Source organism: Colletotrichum godetiae (assembly GCF_030913485.1).
Source record: "Colletotrichum godetiae strain CBS 193.32 chromosome Unknown BDP55scaffold_6, whole genome shotgun sequence".
Lineage (NCBI taxonomy): Eukaryota > Fungi > Ascomycota > Sordariomycetes > Glomerellales > Glomerellaceae > Colletotrichum > Colletotrichum godetiae.
Window position 1 is genome coordinate 485,207 of NW_026851254.1, and position 17,146 is coordinate 502,352.

The 17,146-nt window shown below is 52.1% G+C and overlaps 5 protein-coding genes across 5 annotated transcripts; 3 read left to right on the forward strand and 2 right to left on the reverse strand.

Moving 5' to 3' along the window:
* Positions 1 to 328: 328 nt before the first annotated feature.
* Positions 329 to 1,211, reverse strand: BDP55DRAFT_627945 (eukaryotic initiation factor 4E; the record flags this gene model as incomplete). The annotated part of the gene is made up of 3 exons (XM_060571826.1): positions 329 to 817; positions 874 to 945; positions 999 to 1,211. 3 exons carry the CDS (start codon positions 1,209 to 1,211, stop codon positions 329 to 331), a joined length of 774 nt encoding a protein of 257 aa, XP_060433943.1.
* A 1,943-nt stretch (positions 1,212 to 3,154) lies between these two features.
* BDP55DRAFT_342882 (uncharacterized protein) lies at positions 3,155 to 5,243 on the forward strand. The gene is made up of 2 exons (XM_060566937.1): positions 3,155 to 4,204; positions 4,267 to 5,243. The coding sequence occupies exons 1-2, from the start codon at positions 3,655 to 3,657 to the stop codon at positions 5,085 to 5,087; spliced, it is 1,371 nt and encodes a 456-aa protein (XP_060433944.1). The 5' UTR covers positions 3,155 to 3,654; the 3' UTR covers positions 5,088 to 5,243.
* Positions 5,243 to 6,314, reverse strand: BDP55DRAFT_342780 (uncharacterized protein). The gene has a single exon (XM_060566936.1). The coding sequence runs from the start codon at positions 6,188 to 6,190 to the stop codon at positions 5,399 to 5,401; it is 792 nt and encodes a 263-aa protein (XP_060433945.1). The 5' UTR covers positions 6,191 to 6,314; the 3' UTR covers positions 5,243 to 5,398.
* Positions 6,315 to 6,872: 558 nt separating this feature from the next.
* BDP55DRAFT_650043 (hsp70-like protein) lies at positions 6,873 to 10,083 on the forward strand. The gene is made up of 6 exons (XM_060573953.1): positions 6,873 to 7,104; positions 7,350 to 7,527; positions 7,700 to 7,865; positions 7,956 to 8,858; positions 9,097 to 9,382; positions 9,438 to 10,083. Exons 1-6 carry the CDS (start codon positions 7,062 to 7,064, stop codon positions 9,704 to 9,706), a joined length of 1,845 nt encoding a protein of 614 aa, XP_060433946.1. The 5' UTR covers positions 6,873 to 7,061; the 3' UTR covers positions 9,707 to 10,083.
* Positions 10,084 to 12,551: 2,468 nt separating this feature from the next.
* BDP55DRAFT_650050 (uncharacterized protein) lies at positions 12,552 to 13,925 on the forward strand. The gene has a single exon (XM_060573954.1). The coding sequence runs from the start codon at positions 12,689 to 12,691 to the stop codon at positions 13,433 to 13,435; it is 747 nt and encodes a 248-aa protein (XP_060433947.1). The 5' UTR covers positions 12,552 to 12,688; the 3' UTR covers positions 13,436 to 13,925.
* The last annotated feature ends 3,221 nt before the right edge of the window (positions 13,926 to 17,146 follow it).

Consider the following 17,146-nt stretch of genomic DNA (forward strand, 5'->3'; position numbering starts at 1 on the left):
CATTGATCTCTTTTTTTCGTTCTCAGCAAACGCCTTCGTCAAGAGCTCCAAGGACTGTCATAAGAGAGAACTTTTTCCGCCCCAGAGATGCGTTATCATCGATGCATAGCGTAGCATTGCCCCCGTATTCCCCCTACTGGCATCAGGCAAAAAAAAAAAAAAAGAAGTCGGCTGAGAAAGTGCGACGAGAAGTGATATCGTGCAGACGTAAGTCGGCCTTCTCGGTAGGTGGAGGAGCCCATTGGTTCCATAAATATGCGTTGGTGAGCATGAGTTGTAAGCGTGTGTGATTCGTTTCTGTGGTTTTTCAAAGGCTGTGTCCGTCGCTTTAGACAGTGTGCTTGGCCTTTGCACGGCTACTTCCGCTGTGTGCGCTGTCCGTGTGGCCGGAGAACTCGACGACCTCGTTGGCCGGGAGGGCCAAGATGTCCTTGAAGCGCTTGCCGATATTCAGGAGAATGTCACGGCCCTTATCCTGCGAACGTCCCTTGCCACCAGCCACGTCTCCGTCACCACGGCCAGGAATGCTCTTACCAATGGTACGGGTCCAGACACCGATACGGAAGAAAGCCTTGCGGACGTTGACGACAACACCCATGACCTCTCCATCGTCCTCAGCCTCAAGGGTCTCGCCAATAGCGGCCAACATGACGTGAAGCCAGAGATCGTCGATGGGAATGCTGCGCTTCTCCTTGAACTGGTAGGACCACTTGCCGCCGTGCTTGTTCTGGGCATCCTCCCACTCGGGGCGGACGCCGGCCTTGAAGAGATGGTAATCGGACTTGAGAGCAAGCTCGGAGACAGGGGCGATATTGTTCTGGTCAATGGTTAGCGAGCGATAAGAGGGGCCGCGGGGAAGGAAGGTGCACGTACATAGACACCCCAAAACTCCTCGACAGAGTTGAAGGTGATGACCTCCTTCAGAAGGTCATTCCAGTTGTCACCCTACGCCACGTTAGAATTAAGTCGCTTGCCGTGTACAGGCTGGATAGACGGACCTTGCCAGAGGGGGGCTTAGTGAACCAGAGAGTCCACTTGTTCTGCAGAGGGTGCTTGACGTTGAAGTTCTCCTTGTCGTGGAAAACAGTAACGGGCTTCTCCGAATCGTTCTCCTTGGTCTCGCTCTTCTCACCGCCCTCGGGGGAGATGGGAATGGTGGAGAGGTCGACCTGCTGGTCAGGGTTCGTGGGTGTTTGCACAGAAGTCGCCATCGTGAATGGGTTTATTGTGGTGTTTTCGGGCTGATTACGGATCGGACCGATGAGGGGTAGAATAGGTCGTCAGAGGCGCTGAGAAGCAATTTCTTGAAGAAAATACGAGGTAGGCTGTCTCGAAGGTCGAAGAAGCCGAGGGGAAAAGAGGTCGCTGGTCGCGGTTGTAGGGTGGAAGAGTTGGAAAGTGGGAGGGTTCCGCACGAGAGTGGCTGAAGGTGGTGGTGACGACGGTTGCTCGCTTCACTATTGGGAAAGTACTGGAGGGCGATTGCTTCCTTCCAGATATTCGGATGTGGGAGAGGTTCCGACGTTGCGCCAGGCAAGTCAGCGAGGATCGGAAAGGGCGGATTAGAGGATAGATTAGAACGGGCGGTGACGTTCTAATTTTTTCGTGGGTAGACGACGAGGTCGAGAATTGGGAAGTTGCGATGGGTTTTGCACTTTGCGAGGGATTGCGCGCAGCAAACAGAAGTCTGGGAGAGAGAGTGAGAGCCTTTCCAGTCGCAAAAAAATGCCCAAGCGGGCTTGGCCAACGGGAGGGGAGCAAGGCTTCGGAAAAGTGGGTTTAACAAGGTGTACCTTAGTACCTTTCTTGGTGGGCTCGGCCTAGGTTTTTTTTCGTTTTTTTGCGCAGGGCACCTTACAATTACGACCTAGCACAACTGCCACAACAAGGACGTAAGGCAGATGCCACCCACTCAGTGCGGTCCCGGGGGTGCTAATTAGGGCGAAGGAAAGCCCCGACATCAGTGGAATCCTAGGTGAGCCCCGGGCCCGTTGCTCAAGGTGAGAGCGGAGCCGAGGTGAGCCCAGCACGATGGATACGGTCACTTCAGGTTCCTCAAGAAGCGAAGCTACGAAGGAGAGGAAAAATCCAAGGTCGGCCTGGTCCCGTTCATGACCAGGTTTGCGGAAGTTTAAGCAGCCTAGTGGATGTCGACTGCTCCAATAGTAGCACTTGTCAGCCTACAAACCTTGTAACTCCGTGTCGTGTTGCGAGGCTTGTTGAGTGTCTGTCTTCAACGCCATGCAATCCGTTTCGCTGGTGTTGGGTTGCTTTTCTTCCCTCTTTCTCTCCAGGACTAGCGGTCTAATCACAGTGTTGACTGTTGACTTTTGGCTTACGTTGCCTGTTGTTGCTCAAGGCTGATAAGTCGGATAACTTTTCTTTCCTGCCTTCAGATTCGTCCATGTCCAACAGCTCAGACGAAGCTTCCGGCTGCTAGGGTTGTGCTTGCTACTTTCCTACTCCTGTCATCCGGATTATTCCTTCTTTCCTGTTCCAAACTACCCTTCATGCCTCTACCAGCTGTTTGCAGCATGCAATCCCGAAGGTCCTCTCCGTACTCTCCGTACTCGGCCTGAACCGAGCGCCGCCTCCTGACCCCTTCTCCTTGCCCCTTCCTACGCCAAAAGACACATCCTTGTTTCGACATCATGCTTTTTTCTAGCCTCGAAGCACCGGCTTCGTATTTTTGGCTTCAAACTTCGGGGACCTTTCCAGAAGCTTTCTCTCCCGTTGCCCGTTGCATCCAATGACTTGAAAAGCTATGCTTTCCTCCCAGTCTCCTACCCCTCTAGGATTAGGTGGCTCGATCAAAATTTCTTCATCTTGAGTCAACCGACAAGCAAGCTAGGCATCTTTTCCGTCATCCTCTGTCACCCTCTCCTGCACTCGAGAACTCAAGCGAGTCGAGTCCGGCTTGAAGCGGTGATGGCTCTGGCATTCGTTTCGGCCAGGCCGCTCTGCTCGTTTCAGTCATTGCACACTCCGCCCCACATGCATCGAGGCTCTATTGACGTCGTCTCAATGGGCAGGGGCACTATCATCCCGGAGGGGCTGCATTGTGCTCATCAATATTGAGTGAAAGAAACAAGACACTTGCTCTACTCACTCTCATCCTTCTACTTTACACCGTCGTCCGCTTCCGTGACAAGAGCCAGAATGGGAATGCAGGGTGAAAAGGGGATAAGCTGTCTTTGTTCCGCTGCGTAGCTGCCAAGCGGCTGTATACATCGCATGTATCTCGTTGTAGGTTGACGGCATCAGGTATCAAACTGTTGGAGACAAATAACAATGGCATCGATAATAATGGCCGGGTATCTTTTGTCCCTCGTTTTCCTTTGAGTACTCACAAAGATGGCGACCAAAACCATGGAACAATCAGCGGACCGTTTAGGTTGCAGGGCATCCTCGTATGACAAGGCAGTTGAGCAAGCAGTGTGATAGTCATAAAGCCGAGCTCGCGCTTCGAAAGACGCGGCCGCGATGTACAGAGAAACATGACCATAAACAGGAAGTTAGCAACGACGTTTCCTAAACAGGCCATAACCATTTGGTAGCTTCCTACCATCTAGAGTTTCATCGACCGAGCCTCGTCCACCCATCGAACCTTTCGAGCGATACAAAACGTTTAGGTCGATATTCAGATCACCACAGATGGCACCACAGCACCCGGCTTCACATAATTGGACTTGTGGCGATGCTTGCAGTTCAAAGGCACAGTGGGACCGGAAGCACAAGAGAGCAGTTTCATCAGCAACCAGAGCATTCGCCTCCAAAGACCTCAAAGAATTGGAAGGATTCAGCCCCGAGCGACTCTTCCTTCAATGGGGCCTTCCACGTTCTTCACTCACAGACGACTTTTTTACACATCACTATGCGGCCATCATATCAAACATCAATCTCCACGCCAAGCAGATTTTCAAAGTTGGCGATATCCCACCCGAGGGGCCCGTATGGTCCGTAGTTACTGGCGACAAGAGCTTGGAACTGGAACGTACCATTGAGAAAGTTGCTCGGCCAGATCCCCGGGATCATAGCCCTTGGGACGACTTGATCGCCTGTAATTACAAACGGATACTCGTCATGAGAGCCTTCTTTTTGAAGCTTTTTGAGGATCAGATATTTTCACTTCAGCTATTCGGCGCAGACAACCAGCAGCGGCTTTCACTACTCCATCAAGATCAGCAGTTCATCAAGCATGAAGGTAGGTTTCTCCCCTGTATTCAAGGAGCCGCAAACAAGACGCAGCAACTGATTGCCTCTTAGGGTTCAAGCGATCAGAATTGAGAGCAAGAACAGTGGAAATGCTAATAGAAGAGAATCATGGCTTGCCACCTCTCTTTTGGAAGCAAGTGGACCATTATGCCATGAAGACCTTCTTGCTCATCAGGCCAGTCCTGACCTGGGTGAGAATGACCTGGCCCGAGAAGCCCGAGAATGGCCCGAATCCATCTATTCGGTCAATCTTTCAGATGATTCATCATGATGTGGCCTACGCGGCTTGGCTCTCTGTCAATATTCGTCTGTCTCTCAAGGTTCTTGAGTTCGAATGGCGCCAGCCTGGCGAACACTACGTACCGGGCCAATTTGAGATCCCCGATCCAGGAGTAGCGCCGATATCGTCACCCACCTTACAGAGCCCAACGTCTGATGGGTTCGTCACTACTTCATATTCATCCAGACTAGTGATGTCGCAACTACCGACATCGAGGGTAATGGTATCCTTCGTCCCTCTGGTTCAGAGAATCTCGCTCCTCGAGGGTGCCAATGGAGAAGAGCCCATTGGTAGCCAGAGAACGAGGTTGTTGGAGTCTCGAACGGCCTATTACACCCTCTTTGGCCGCACGGATGAGATTGAACGACGAGCCCCCGGTTCGCTTGCCGACCACGCATGTGAGATGAGGCGACCTAAACCAACATTTGTCTCTAAGGTCTCTGAGTTCTTCCGTCCATTTCTCTGGCAGCTTTTTGTATTGACTCTGATTTATCAACTCCTAAAATACACGTACCTACTGCGGGAGGAGGACAGCAGGCAAGGCAATGAGGGCGGGATGGGTTCAGCACAAGATCCGTTGTCTGATCATTGAGGAGGTTGCTGTTACTAGGTACTAGGTAGCTTTTGACCAGGTCCGAGGCGGTGGTTTTCCGGCGTTGGCGGCGTGGCATGAACGCCAGAATCACGCCGACTTTCACTTGAATCGGTAGTGGAGAGAGTAATGGAATTTAAGATACCAAATGTCACTCAAGGAAATAGCCAAACATGGGAGGTGTTGTAGTTGATGTAGGATAATCTGAAGGGGGTTTGTGAAGATGCTTCTTTGCAGAGCCTGAATACGAAAAGTGAAGAGTCCCCCAAGAGCTTTAGTTGTCCAGCACTCTCATGAATTCATGGAAGAGATCAAAAAATGAACGCCCAGGCTGACGACTGAGCAGATGCAGCAAAAGATTGCGTCGAGGGGGAATCGAACCCCCGGCTCCCCGACGCTGCTGGATGGCAACGGAGAATTTTACCACTAAACCATCGACGCTGATGATCGCTTCCGGATATTGAAGCCGGAAGAGCTGGTTGAAGACTGGGCGACGAGAATGTGATTATAGTCCAAAGTTGATGCCGTTGTGTGTGGGGGGAGAGGGTTCGTGCATGAGGGTTTCGGTGGCTCGCGAGCTGCGGTCCCCGGGGCGACTTACAGTTGCAGCGGCGGCGGCTCCACCCGTTCTTTGGAACTTGGAAAACGTTGTAAATTGGCCGACGAAGAGACAGATTGCCGTGGGTAGAGTGCCCCTGTCCCGAAGAATTGCCCAGATTCACTCTCGGCCGACGATATCGGGTTGTTTTCCTGCGAGAAAGACATCGGCCGTTCGTCTGAATGGGCAAGCGAGAGCCAATCGTTTGGCAGGCATTGGCAAGTTGGGAAGGACCCCTCCAGGAACAACTCAATGAGGGGCTACAACGTGCATGGGGAGTTGGAGACAGTGCGGCAAAAAAGGGACTCTTTTCTGGCTGGGCAACCGACTTCGGGGAGCCCGACATATCTGCATGACGGCCTCTTTGGCTGAGCAGTCTCCAGTCTCCAGTCTCCAGAGACAGGAGAGTTGAGCACACCACGGCAACTTGAGACTGGTTTGCCGCTGGAAGGAAGGGGTCTCCCGTGGGATTGCCACAGAAAGCCGGGAGTCCACTGCCAGGCATCTGGGTTGCTTGTCCAAGTCGAGTCAGGCGGTGAGGAAGGCAATGTCATGGACCAAGTACCTTGAAATGGTGTTAAGCGCCGGTACCTGCACGAGGGACTCAGAGAGGACGAGGACTTAGCCCGACAAGGCATGTGGACGAGAAGGGGATGAGTTGCAGACTGTTGAAAGTCGGGATGGGTATTTTGGTATCAATGACGGTGTTCTTTGTCCAAGTTGGCAAACTATTACTTGAACGCAAAGACGAGAATGTCATCCATGGTGTCAGTTGCACAGTACCCGAAGAAGCAATACCTTTACGGATACAGCCAGCCAGCCACCATCAAGACGCTCTCAAACAGTTCCCCGAGTCGGGTGCAGAGCAGGTGGTTGCAACATGCATTCAACTCAACTCAACTCACACTATCCGTAAAGTACTTTACAATTGGAAGCGCACACAGGCAGTGACAGCGAAGCGAGAAAATGGCGGGCCGGGGTGCGATAAGATAAGAGACAGCCCACCAGCAAGGGCCACAGCGGGATGGAAATGGCAAAAAAATTGCTTCGCCGCCCTTTGAATCTCTCGAATTTTTGTGGCATGGCCCGGGCGCTAGTAGCACGGTCTCAGCACTGGAGGGGGGGTCGGTGGGGCTAGGGGGGCCCAGAAAAAAAAAAGTCGAAATTGATTTTTTTTTTGCGGCCTTCACAAAAATCCTGTGGTTGAGTGAGACTGGAGCGAGAGAAATTCTTCTTGAAAGGACCCCACGTCGCCCGCCCGCCCTCCTTCACATATCTTTCTCCTCCGCGCAAACCTCCCAACTTCAATCCTCCCCCCTCCCTCCCCCATTCACACAGGCCGTTTTTTTGTCTTTGTGCATATCAAATCTCTCAAAATGGCGGACGAGGTCTACGATGGTGCCATTGGCATCGACTTGGGTAAGTTTTTATTATCCTGTTGCTGATGGATGATGGTTTTTTGGGGGTGTTGTTTTTGTGGCGAAGCCGGTCGCCGCTCGCTTGAGGGGTTCAGTCTCTCTTGAGCATCACGAACACTATCGCTTCCACCAACCCAGCAAAATATCACCAAACATCAATCAACAATCACGGATGGGAGACTCAACGAAGAGTCTGCCACCATTGGGGAAAAGAGCATCCAAGCTGACCGAATCTTCCCATTACAGGAACTACCTACTCTTGCGTTGCCACGTACGAGGGTACCAATGTCGAAATCATTGCCAACGAGCAGGGGTCGTTCACCACGCCCTCTTTCGTCTCCTTCACCGACAAGGAGCGTCTGATCGGTGAGGCCGCCAAGAACCAGGCTGCCATGAACCCCATCAACACCGTCTTCGATGTCAAGTGAGTAGCCCTCGCCGTTCTCCGTCCGCTTTTTGCTCTGCGATTCCTTCTTTGGCCGGGGTGGGTGAGAATTTTCCCCGCCCAAGGAGGGGTAATCCGGAGCAAAAAGTGTGCAAGGCGGAAAAAATACTTCCACAACCACACGGATCGCTGACCATGCCTCCGTTTCCAGGCGTCTCATCGGTCGCCGCTTCGATGACCCTACCGTCAAGAAGGATATCGAGACCTGGCCCTTCAAGGTCGTCGACGAGGGTGGCAACCCCAAGGTCCAGGTTGAGTACCTCAACGAGACCAAGACCTTCTCCCCCCAGGAGGTCTCCTCCATGGTCCTCCTCAAGGTGCGTTTTTCTTCTCTCGTGATGAGACCGAAAATGACAGCCGGCATCACAAATCTCCTGCAATGCGCAGTATGCTGACCTCCTCAACAGATGAAGGAGATTGCCGAGGTCAAGCTTGGCAAGAAGGTTGAGAAGGCTGTCATTACCGTCCCTGCCTACTTCAACGACAACCAGCGTCAGGCCACCAAGGACGCCGGTGCCATCGCCGGTCTTAACGTCCTCCGTATCATCAACGAGCCCACCGCTGCCGCCATTGCCTACGGTCTTGGTGCCGGCAAGTCTGGCAAGGAGCGCAACGTCCTCATCTACGACTTGGGTGGTGGTACTTTCGATGTGTCCCTCCTTAACATCCAGGGTGGTGTCTTCACCGTCAAGGCCACCGCTGGTGACACCCACTTGGGAGGTCAGGACTTCGACACCAACCTTCTGGACCACTGCAAGAAGGACTTCCAGCGCAAGACCAAGAAGGACCTCTCTGGCGACCCCCGTGCCCTCCGTCGTCTCCGCACTGCTTGCGAGCGTGCCAAGCGTACCCTTTCCAGCGGTGCCCAGACCACCATTGAGATCGACTCTCTCTTCGATGGCGAGGACTACACCACCCAGATCACCCGTGCTCGTTTCGAGGACCTGAACGCCAAGGCTTTCAACGGTACCCTCGAGCCCGTTGCCCAGGTTCTCAAGGATGCCTCCATGGAGAAGACCGGCGTTGACGAGATCGTCCTCGTTGGTGGCTCCACCCGTATCCCCCGCATTCAGAAGCTTCTGTCCGAGTTCTTCGACGGCAAGAAGCTCGAGAAGAGCATCAACCCCGATGAGGCCGTCGCCTACGGTGCCGCCGTCCAGGCCGGTATCCTCTCCGGAAAGGCCACCTCCGCCGAGACCGCCGACCTTCTCCTGCTCGATGTCTGCCCCCTGTCCCTTGGTGTCGCCATGGAGGGTAACATCTTCGCTCCCGTCGTTACTCGCGGGCAAAACGTACCTTGTCTCAAGAAGGCGAGTAACCCCCATTTTCCTTTGAAGTTTTCTGACTCCATCGATTTTTCTCGATTTTTTATTGATGTTTTCGCCCTCTTCACGAGTGTCATGGTGATGGGTGCACTGGTTATGATGATGCCTTCCTCATTGTGCCAGTGCCTTCCTTCCACGCGTTTCATGTGTGGCAGGAGGGGAGCATTGTTTCTATATTGTAGTATTGGCTAGCCATGAGATCAACCACTAACATTCTGTGCAGAGAACCTTCACCACTGTTGCCGACAACCAGCAGACCGTTCAGTTCCCCGTTTTCCAGGGTGAGCGTGTCAACTGCGAGGACAACACCTCCCTGGGTGAATTCACTCTGGCTCCCATTCCTCCCATGAGAGCCGGTGAGGCCGTCCTTGAGGTCGTCTTCGAGGTCGATGTCAACGGTATCCTCAAGGTCACCGCCACCGAGAAGACCTCCGGCCGCAGTGCCAACATCACCATCTCCAACTCTGTTGGCAAGCTCTCCTCCTCCGAGATCGAGAACATGATCAACGGTAAGCTGCTCTTGACAATCACTCCATGTCAAATCAATACTAATTGCTTCCCTAGACGCCGAGAAGTTCAAGACCAACGATGAGGCTTTCAGCAAGCGCTTCGAGGCCAAGCAGCAGCTTGAGTCCTACATTGGCCGTGTTGAGGAGATCATCTCCGACCCCACGCTGTCCCTCAAGCTCAAGCGTGGCCAGAAGGACAAGATCGAGCAGCAGGTCTCCGAGGCCATGGCTGCCCTCGAGATCACCGACTCCGGTGCCGACGAGCTGAAGAAGCAGGAGCTCGCTCTCAAGCGTCTCGTGACCAAGGCTATGTCCTCCCGATAAATGCTTCAAAACAATTGAGAAAAATCTCTAGTGTTTTGTTCGCGCAGAGGATGTTTACGGCTTTGATGAGGCCGCTTTAATGCGGTGTATCTGGTTCATCTTTCTTGCGTTTGGGTGGCCGAACAGATTACGGCCAGGCAGGATGCGAATAATTTGGGTCAGGTGATATCAAAAGGCACTTAAAAGTTCCTCTTTTTTTTCCAGCCGCCTTCCTTCCCATATACCTCCACAACCCCCTCATACACACACACACACGACACGACACTGGCATGACTCTCGGGCGAGTATGATTGCCTTCCGGGTGCCGTCTTCTACGGCTTTCATAGAACTGTAGAAAGGATCAGGGCGACATGAAATGAAATTACGTCTTACTTCAATTTTGTTCGAGATGATGAATAATGCAATGTGATATCCACGTGAAGCCAAAGCCACCTATCGAATTGCGCCGTGGACCTTGACGACGTCACTCTACTGGCGACGACGTGAATCTACTGGCAGCGACTCCGATAACCGGAAAACGATGGACGGTACTACAAGCGACTGTAAGTCAGACAAAACAACACCGTCTGGATGATCTACTACGTCGAACCAACAGTCAGTTGAGAAACGACGGGCGACGATAGCTTGTGTCCTACTACGAACGGACCATTATTATCATACCAAAATGTAGGACCAATAGCTCTCTACGCGGCTGACCAGCACCATCGCTTTCACCATGTCCCCTATTATCGCCGTCCTCGCTCGTAGTATATTCAAAAATGAATACCCATCGATATAAAGATGCGCATTGGAGCCGACTACTTGCTAGCTGACATTTGAGTGTTGATCTGGGTACCGAGACGCTCTTACTACGCAGAGGCAGGGAAGCCTATGAAGCTCTTGAAGAGGCCTCCTAATGAGTGGACGTTGATGGACACACTTCATAATCAAGTCTTTGAAATCGTGAAAAAATGTGCTTTCGCACTCACCTCTAAGATATATATGCAAGTGCAAGGGCTCGGTATGCTACCAATTTTTCGAGGATGATAGGAAGGGGGTGGCAGTGAAGGGGATTATATTGGGCTCGATGAACTTGATATAAGAGATGGACCTCCGCCATGGATTTCCATAGACTACTGCTACTTGGTGCTGCAATTGAAAGGCCATATAAATTGGTTGTTTTCACTTCTCTGTCTAAGCGCCATCGCCCGCGGCAGCTTCGCTTGCCCTAACTCTACCTAGGATGAAATGCATAGCATGTGCGTCTGTCTCCGGTAGGGATGTGGTGCAGGAGGTGATGCTAGGTACGGATGAGGTAACCCCGTTGCTAATCACTGTTCCTTCCAGAGATACACTTACAGAAAAGCATCGAGTTGAACCGCCTTCTCCCAAACCCGCTTGATCCTTGCTGGACATCACACGATACTGACTTCTGGACGATGTTCAATACAGATGAGTTGAAGTCAGACCAAGAAAGAAGATGGGCGCGGGCATGGGTTCCCTTATCTCCATGAACTATCCAACAGACATGTTGAAGGCACGCGCAAGTCAAGTCGCACATGTGTAAGTAAGATTCGAAAATGCCCTGCACTGATCGATCACAAAGACAAACGGGCATTTGCAGCGTATCAAGGATCTTGTGACCCATTGGTGAAGACTCATTTAAGACAGTGATGCATGGGGGGATTTTCGAAGAGGGCAGTGCAATGATCCTCTACACTGACGAGGAGTTTCGCGGTTCTGTTCAGAGGAGTTCTAGCAGAAACGTTGATGCAGAGCCTCTAATTCTAATGCAGCGAACTCAGAGCTGAGTTACACGTGCATGCAATCTGTTAGACTTCGCTATCACGACTGACGAGGATTCTCACGCGCTTGGAGATGCCCGCATGTGCGACGACGACCTGTCGGTGTTGGCGGACTACTCTCTACCTCACGTTTATACCATCTGCGGATCCAGCGGGATCGGTGGAATGTATCTCGCCTGGAGGCTCCCATGTCTTTGGCAACACCCTTCACAAGAACTCATACGCTGGTAGACTAGGAATGAAAACGGACGAGGGAATCAGCGACGCATTTCCGTCGAATCTCGAGCCAAGAGCTTGATCCTCTTGATTGCAAAGAAATTATGATTGATGCTACCTTCCCTGCCCATAGGACCCCATGCCTCAGGCGACACAAGAAGGGCCCTAGGAACCAAAAATGCTTCCTCTGTCACCGATCACGGGTCAAGATGCTTGATCGGGTGACTGCCTCGGTGATGCTTCCGAGGCTTTCAGGCGGCGGTATTTCGATTCATCACGCGGTCGATTATTTGTTTTGTCCTTTTCACTCTCTTCTTTTATTTTTTGCTAGAGGAAGGTGCCCCCAGGATCTCGACATGTTTGCACCAGCCTCATCCTAGCCAAGAACCTAATGACATCGTGCCAATAGCGGGCAGTCTCAAGTTGTCAAAAGATGCGCCTGGGACAGTTGCTAATTGAGGATACCACTGGATACGTGAAGCTCTTCTACTCTACGTACCAAATTTTGGTTGCATCGACACCGTCTTATACGACGATGTGTTCCTCAAATCCTCAAGCGAAACATAGTGCTCTGTTGACCTTAAGAAGTCGAAACATGAGGATGTAGTGTTGATTTCACCTGACTTACCGTCAGCTCCCTACCTACCCTAGCTTTAACAATGACATGCCAAAGGAGATGGATGGTGTGAAGTTGAAATAGAACTGACCGGGGCAGAAGTACGATGGCATGGACTTCGATCGCCACAGTGGGGCCGGCTGTCATCGCAGCCAATCACGTAATCAACAACCCCACCTTCTCTCACTCTCCGTCACTACCTTACCTTACTACTCTCATTCCTCATCCACACCACGACAAGTCTTTAAGTCGCTGTCTGCAGATCTGATCTGATAGAAGGGTTTGCTACCAGAAGTCTTTCGCAAGACGATAGCACATCCCTTTGTGATCATTCCTTGTCATCGACAATGTCGGGATCTCGTCGAGATGGCCACCCGCACCTTCGACCAGTTCTTTGACCTCCCCGTCGAGATCCGGGACCAAATCATCTCCTACCTCTGCGTCCTCCCAAATCCGATCCAAATAGGTCCCACAGAGTTCTCTGAGATCCCCTTTCCGCACGACTTGCTCCTCTCCCATCCGCTCCTCTACGCCGCCGGCTCCGCCCTCTTCTATGAACAGAACCGCTTCATCCTCAACCTCCAAAACGGGCCCCGCGCCGCCGTCGAGCGCGCCATCTGCGACGGCAGCCCCTGGCTCCTCGGCAACGCCCAGGCCCGCCGCCGCGTAAAGTACCTCGAGCTCTCGCCAGGCCGCCTAGGCAACGTCTTCCAGACCCACGTCTCCCCGGCTGTGGCCGACATGATTCTGAACGGCTCCCTGCGGCATCTCAGGCTCGTGCTGTATCCGACGAGCGCCGACAAGATCGTCTTTAACCAGAGTGCCGCCGACGCCCAGTCGCGGAGAGCCGCCATCACGCGGCGCGATGATGCGTTTGCTCATTCTAGGCCGTTTCAGGCTCTGTTGCGGCTGCTGGCTGATCCGGACTTGGAGACGGCTGATCTTTATGTTGATCCCATTCACCGCGACTTTTGGTGCGAATTCCACGAGGGCGTAGCTTGCTGTAAGGGACAGCGGAAGGGGCCGTGGCAGCTCATTCCGATTGACTGGAGGAGGCTTGCCGCTAGCTACGCTCAGGATCACGAACTCAGCATTGTTCGGGTGGTGGTTTGAGTGCTCAGTGGCCCTGAGGGAATCCTATGCTCATGTCTGGAAAGTTCATGGCGGCTCATATCGCGTGTAGTCATTCGAATGCATTGGCATCGCGGCGCAAGACGTCGTCAGCAATTAGAAGACTCGCCCATTGACTCCACATCATCAGCCCCACCATTAGGCGCGAACTCTCTTCAATAGAATGTAGTCTGGCAAGAACATCTCAAAGCTATCTTGCTTCCGGTACCTTGTAAACACTCAAAGGACTTGTGCTTGCTGGAGCTATCGTAAACATTTGCACCAAACGGGCCCTTAAAACCTCGATTCGACGGAGGTTCTGAGCCGTCACTTTGAAGCTTTCGAGTACGGAGATGTCGCCGAACGCATGTAGCCACGGTTTATAATACACCAACAAAACGCGAGCCTACTCTTAGGTAGTAATTGAAAAGAGCAAAATAATTAGAAAAGGGGCTGGGGGGTACTGACCTTAGAACTCACGCCCCTGTCCGGATTCGAACAGCGCGCCCCTCAGTCAACCCGAAATCTGACTTCATTGGAGTGTCTGTTTATTCGACTACTCGACTACTCGACTACCTCGCACACAGCTTGAACTGACCCGCCGACCTAGACGTACGCTGCTGTGTTGGTGACAGGAACGACGTTGAGGGGGCATATATACCCTTGAGGCAGGCACCATCGCGCTGAGCTTCCCATCTGGACCGGTGCAAGAAGTGGGCATTCGCCGTGACGAATTCCGTTTCCTCGCCACGTTCGGATAATCTGCAGAGCCTTCTTTTGATCTATAATTTATTCCAGTAATCGGAGCTGAGTGAAATGGCTACCGAGATTGCGAAATTTCGTTGGCCAAACACGTCTTCTTAACGGGGTGTTTCGAGCAATCCTTTCAGGGATATATCGATTGATATTGCAGGGCTCGACCACGAAGACTGGTAAGATGGAGGTCTTCTTGAGATTCCGCAGACCATTCCAAGAACGATACCAAGGATGTGGAGCAGAGCCACGACGCCAGTGTTGAGACTTAAGATCATTAGCTACAACATACTGCTTGGACATTGATCCTACGACCCATCCAAGCTTACTCAACATCATATGTCGCAATACGAGATGAATCTGACCTCGTATCAGCTCGGTCCGCTTCAACTTTGATATAGACATGCGTAAGCTAGTACACACTGTGAAAGGGTACTTACGTACAGAGATATTTGCTAAGGGTGATCTTTGCTATGTCCTGACGTGCCTGGAATATGAAAAACCGACAAACATTGAAGTATGCTATTGAAGTGACGCACTGTTTACGGTTTTCTCCCGACTTTTTGAGAGATGGTAGGGAAACTAGTACGAGTAGATCTGAAGGCTTTCGTAAACGAGACTATTGCCTAGGGTTCAATACCTCAGTCTTCACCTCTCCTCCGGTTGCCAGCATTCGCCGGAGTATATTCATACCAGATCGAGCACATGGTGACGATTAATCGAAAACGGTTATATAATTAGTCAGCCTCGCGCGGTGAGTAGGCAAGGATATACTTTAGAGGACAGGTGAAAATTTCGGCTGCCACTCTGCTTCTTGGGGATACCAGGATGTTTTCTCGATGCACTCACCCATACCTTCAATATGTCTCTGGGATGTGAGCATGTACGCAGAGAAGCCACTTGTCTTAACTGGACGACATAGGAGAGTTTGACCCTCCTTACTACCTTGCCTCGCTGTTATTTGGATACTCTGGCCTTGTCGTTGACTACATGAAGCAAAGTAGGTGTATCAAGGGATTCTTTGAAAAATCCGAGGAAATTCGCTCATCCGGCATTCACATTGAAGTAGAGAGGTATGAGGGGCATCGAAACGTTGATAGTTTGCATTGCTTCGGCTTCGCTTAGTTTGAGGCAATGACAACCGCCCTAAGGAAACTTCCAGAGTACGTGGGACCTGCGACGTCGATCTGGTCCACCTACGTAGTTGACTGAAGTTTAGTTCCTTCATGAGGGGTACCTGCGAGCCTTACATGACTGGCGATAGACCGTGTTGGTTCTGATTGAAATTCTGGCATCTGAGAAGGGCAGGTCACAGAGAACTGGTTGTTATCATCTGTTCTACATCACCATCAAGGGCATCTACTTTAGCAGGTAGGGAGGGATTGGATGGTAACGTTGCGACTGACTCTCCATGCATTATAGTGAAGATTAGCCCTTCTTCATCATTGTGGCTCGAGAAGTGCCAATAAATTCTTGGTAAGGGTTGTTAGACTATTCGCCGCATTGGCCAGTGCCCTGGTGAGATGGCTTGTTTACGGACACTATGTTCCATTGATTTAACCGACGGCTCCGGCTCCGGCCCCAAGCCCCAAGCCCCAAGCCCCGGCCCCGGGGGTCGCCCTGAGTGGGGCCGTCAATATTCCCGGGACGGGCTATTTCGTCCATTGCATTGGCCACGGGCCACTTCTTCCCCTTCCCCCCCCTGCCTCAGGTCTAAGAATGGCCCCCGAAACGAGGGCGTGAGCCTCACGCCGTGTCCGAATGCTACGTTATCTCTCCCCCCCAAGACGGGAAGATCTTTACATAGAAACAAAGATCCTCCAATGCTCCCTCCCCGAGTCCCCAAGTCCCCTCCCCTTTGTCGCACCGCAAGGACCGTTGCGCAGAGGCCAGCGCATCCAAACCGCCAAGAAGATAGATTGCTTCAAAACCTTGTGGATCAGCAACGCATCTACCCCCCCCCCAAAAAGACCCCCCACGCTCGCGGTGATATTTTTTAGGTACTCAGTGTTTGGGGCCCCAATTGTCTTGGTGGCTCGAACAATAAGTCAGCTTGGCGTGAAACCTCACGAATCGGCTGCTGTTCCGGGGAGCCATGATCAGTGGTTGTAGCGTCTTTTCTGCCTTCACGCTTCAGCTTAGGTTCAAATCCATCGGCTGTAACCGTATGTACGGACGGACTATCGTGCACTAAACGCTTGCTCCTGTACGGAGGTGCGTCTCAATAGTCCTTGCAGTCGCTGCCAAGCCCCAGACCCACAATTACTGCCCATCTGAACCAATAAGAGCCTAGGGATTGATCTTGACCCACTTTACTTACTTTCCCCCCAGCACTGCCCATAGCAACGATTTTACCCCATACACCGCCATTACGATACTACCACTAATCCTACGATAATATCAAAACCGCCAAATCGCTACTTACTACGCTGCTCTTTTTTCCTCAGTATGGATCCTGAGATGCCGACAAAGAAGAAGCTAGATCCAGGCGTCAGGGCAGTGATTCTTGCTCTACGAAGTCGACTTGTTGGGTGGACTGCTGAACAGGTCTCTCAGGCTCTAGAAATTCCAGTTCGAACTGTTTACGACGTTCTTGCCCGCGCAAAAAAGAACGGATTCGACCCAACTGCTCCTACCTTCTCGATTGAGCCCGCCCATTACGAAGATGCCCCCCGAAGTGGCCGTCCAACCAAACAGACGAAAGAGGTCAACGATGCCGTCATCCGCAAGGTCTGCCGCGACCGGTATGGGCGTGAAAAGAACTGTACTGATATTGCTGGGGACCTATTAAGGGACGAGGGCGTTGACGTATCTGCAATGACTGTTTGGCGAATCCTTCGTCGCTATGGCTTCCACAAGACCAAACCAACCCGCAAGCCAGGCTTAACGAAAAGGATGCGGCAAGAGCGACTTAAGTGGTGCCTCGACCACCAATACTGGACCCTCGACGATTGGAAGCGG

Excerpts from the sequence above, each read along its gene's own strand:
- BDP55DRAFT_650043 (XM_060573953.1), top strand. The coding sequence starts at position 7,062 with ATGGCGGACGAGGTCTACGATGGTGCCATTGGCATCGACTTGG. Across the intron at positions 7,105-7,349 it reads TGCCATTGGCATCGACTTGG|GAACTACCTACTCTTGCGTT; the intron begins GTAAGTTTTTAT and ends TTCCCATTACAG. Across the intron at positions 9,383-9,437 it reads GATCGAGAACATGATCAACG|ACGCCGAGAAGTTCAAGACC; the intron begins GTAAGCTGCTCT and ends TTGCTTCCCTAG.
- BDP55DRAFT_342780 (XM_060566936.1), bottom strand. The coding sequence starts at position 6,190 with ATGCCTGGCAGTGGACTCCCGGCTTTCTGTGGCAATCCCACGGGAGAC.
- BDP55DRAFT_650050 (XM_060573954.1), top strand. The coding sequence starts at position 12,689 with ATGGCCACCCGCACCTTCGACCAGTTCTTTGACCTCCCCGTCGAGATC.
- BDP55DRAFT_342882 (XM_060566937.1), top strand. The coding sequence starts at position 3,655 with ATGGCACCACAGCACCCGGCTTCACATAATTGGACTTGTGGCGATGCT. Across the intron at positions 4,205-4,266 it reads GCAGTTCATCAAGCATGAAG|GGTTCAAGCGATCAGAATTG; the intron begins GTAGGTTTCTCC and ends ATTGCCTCTTAG.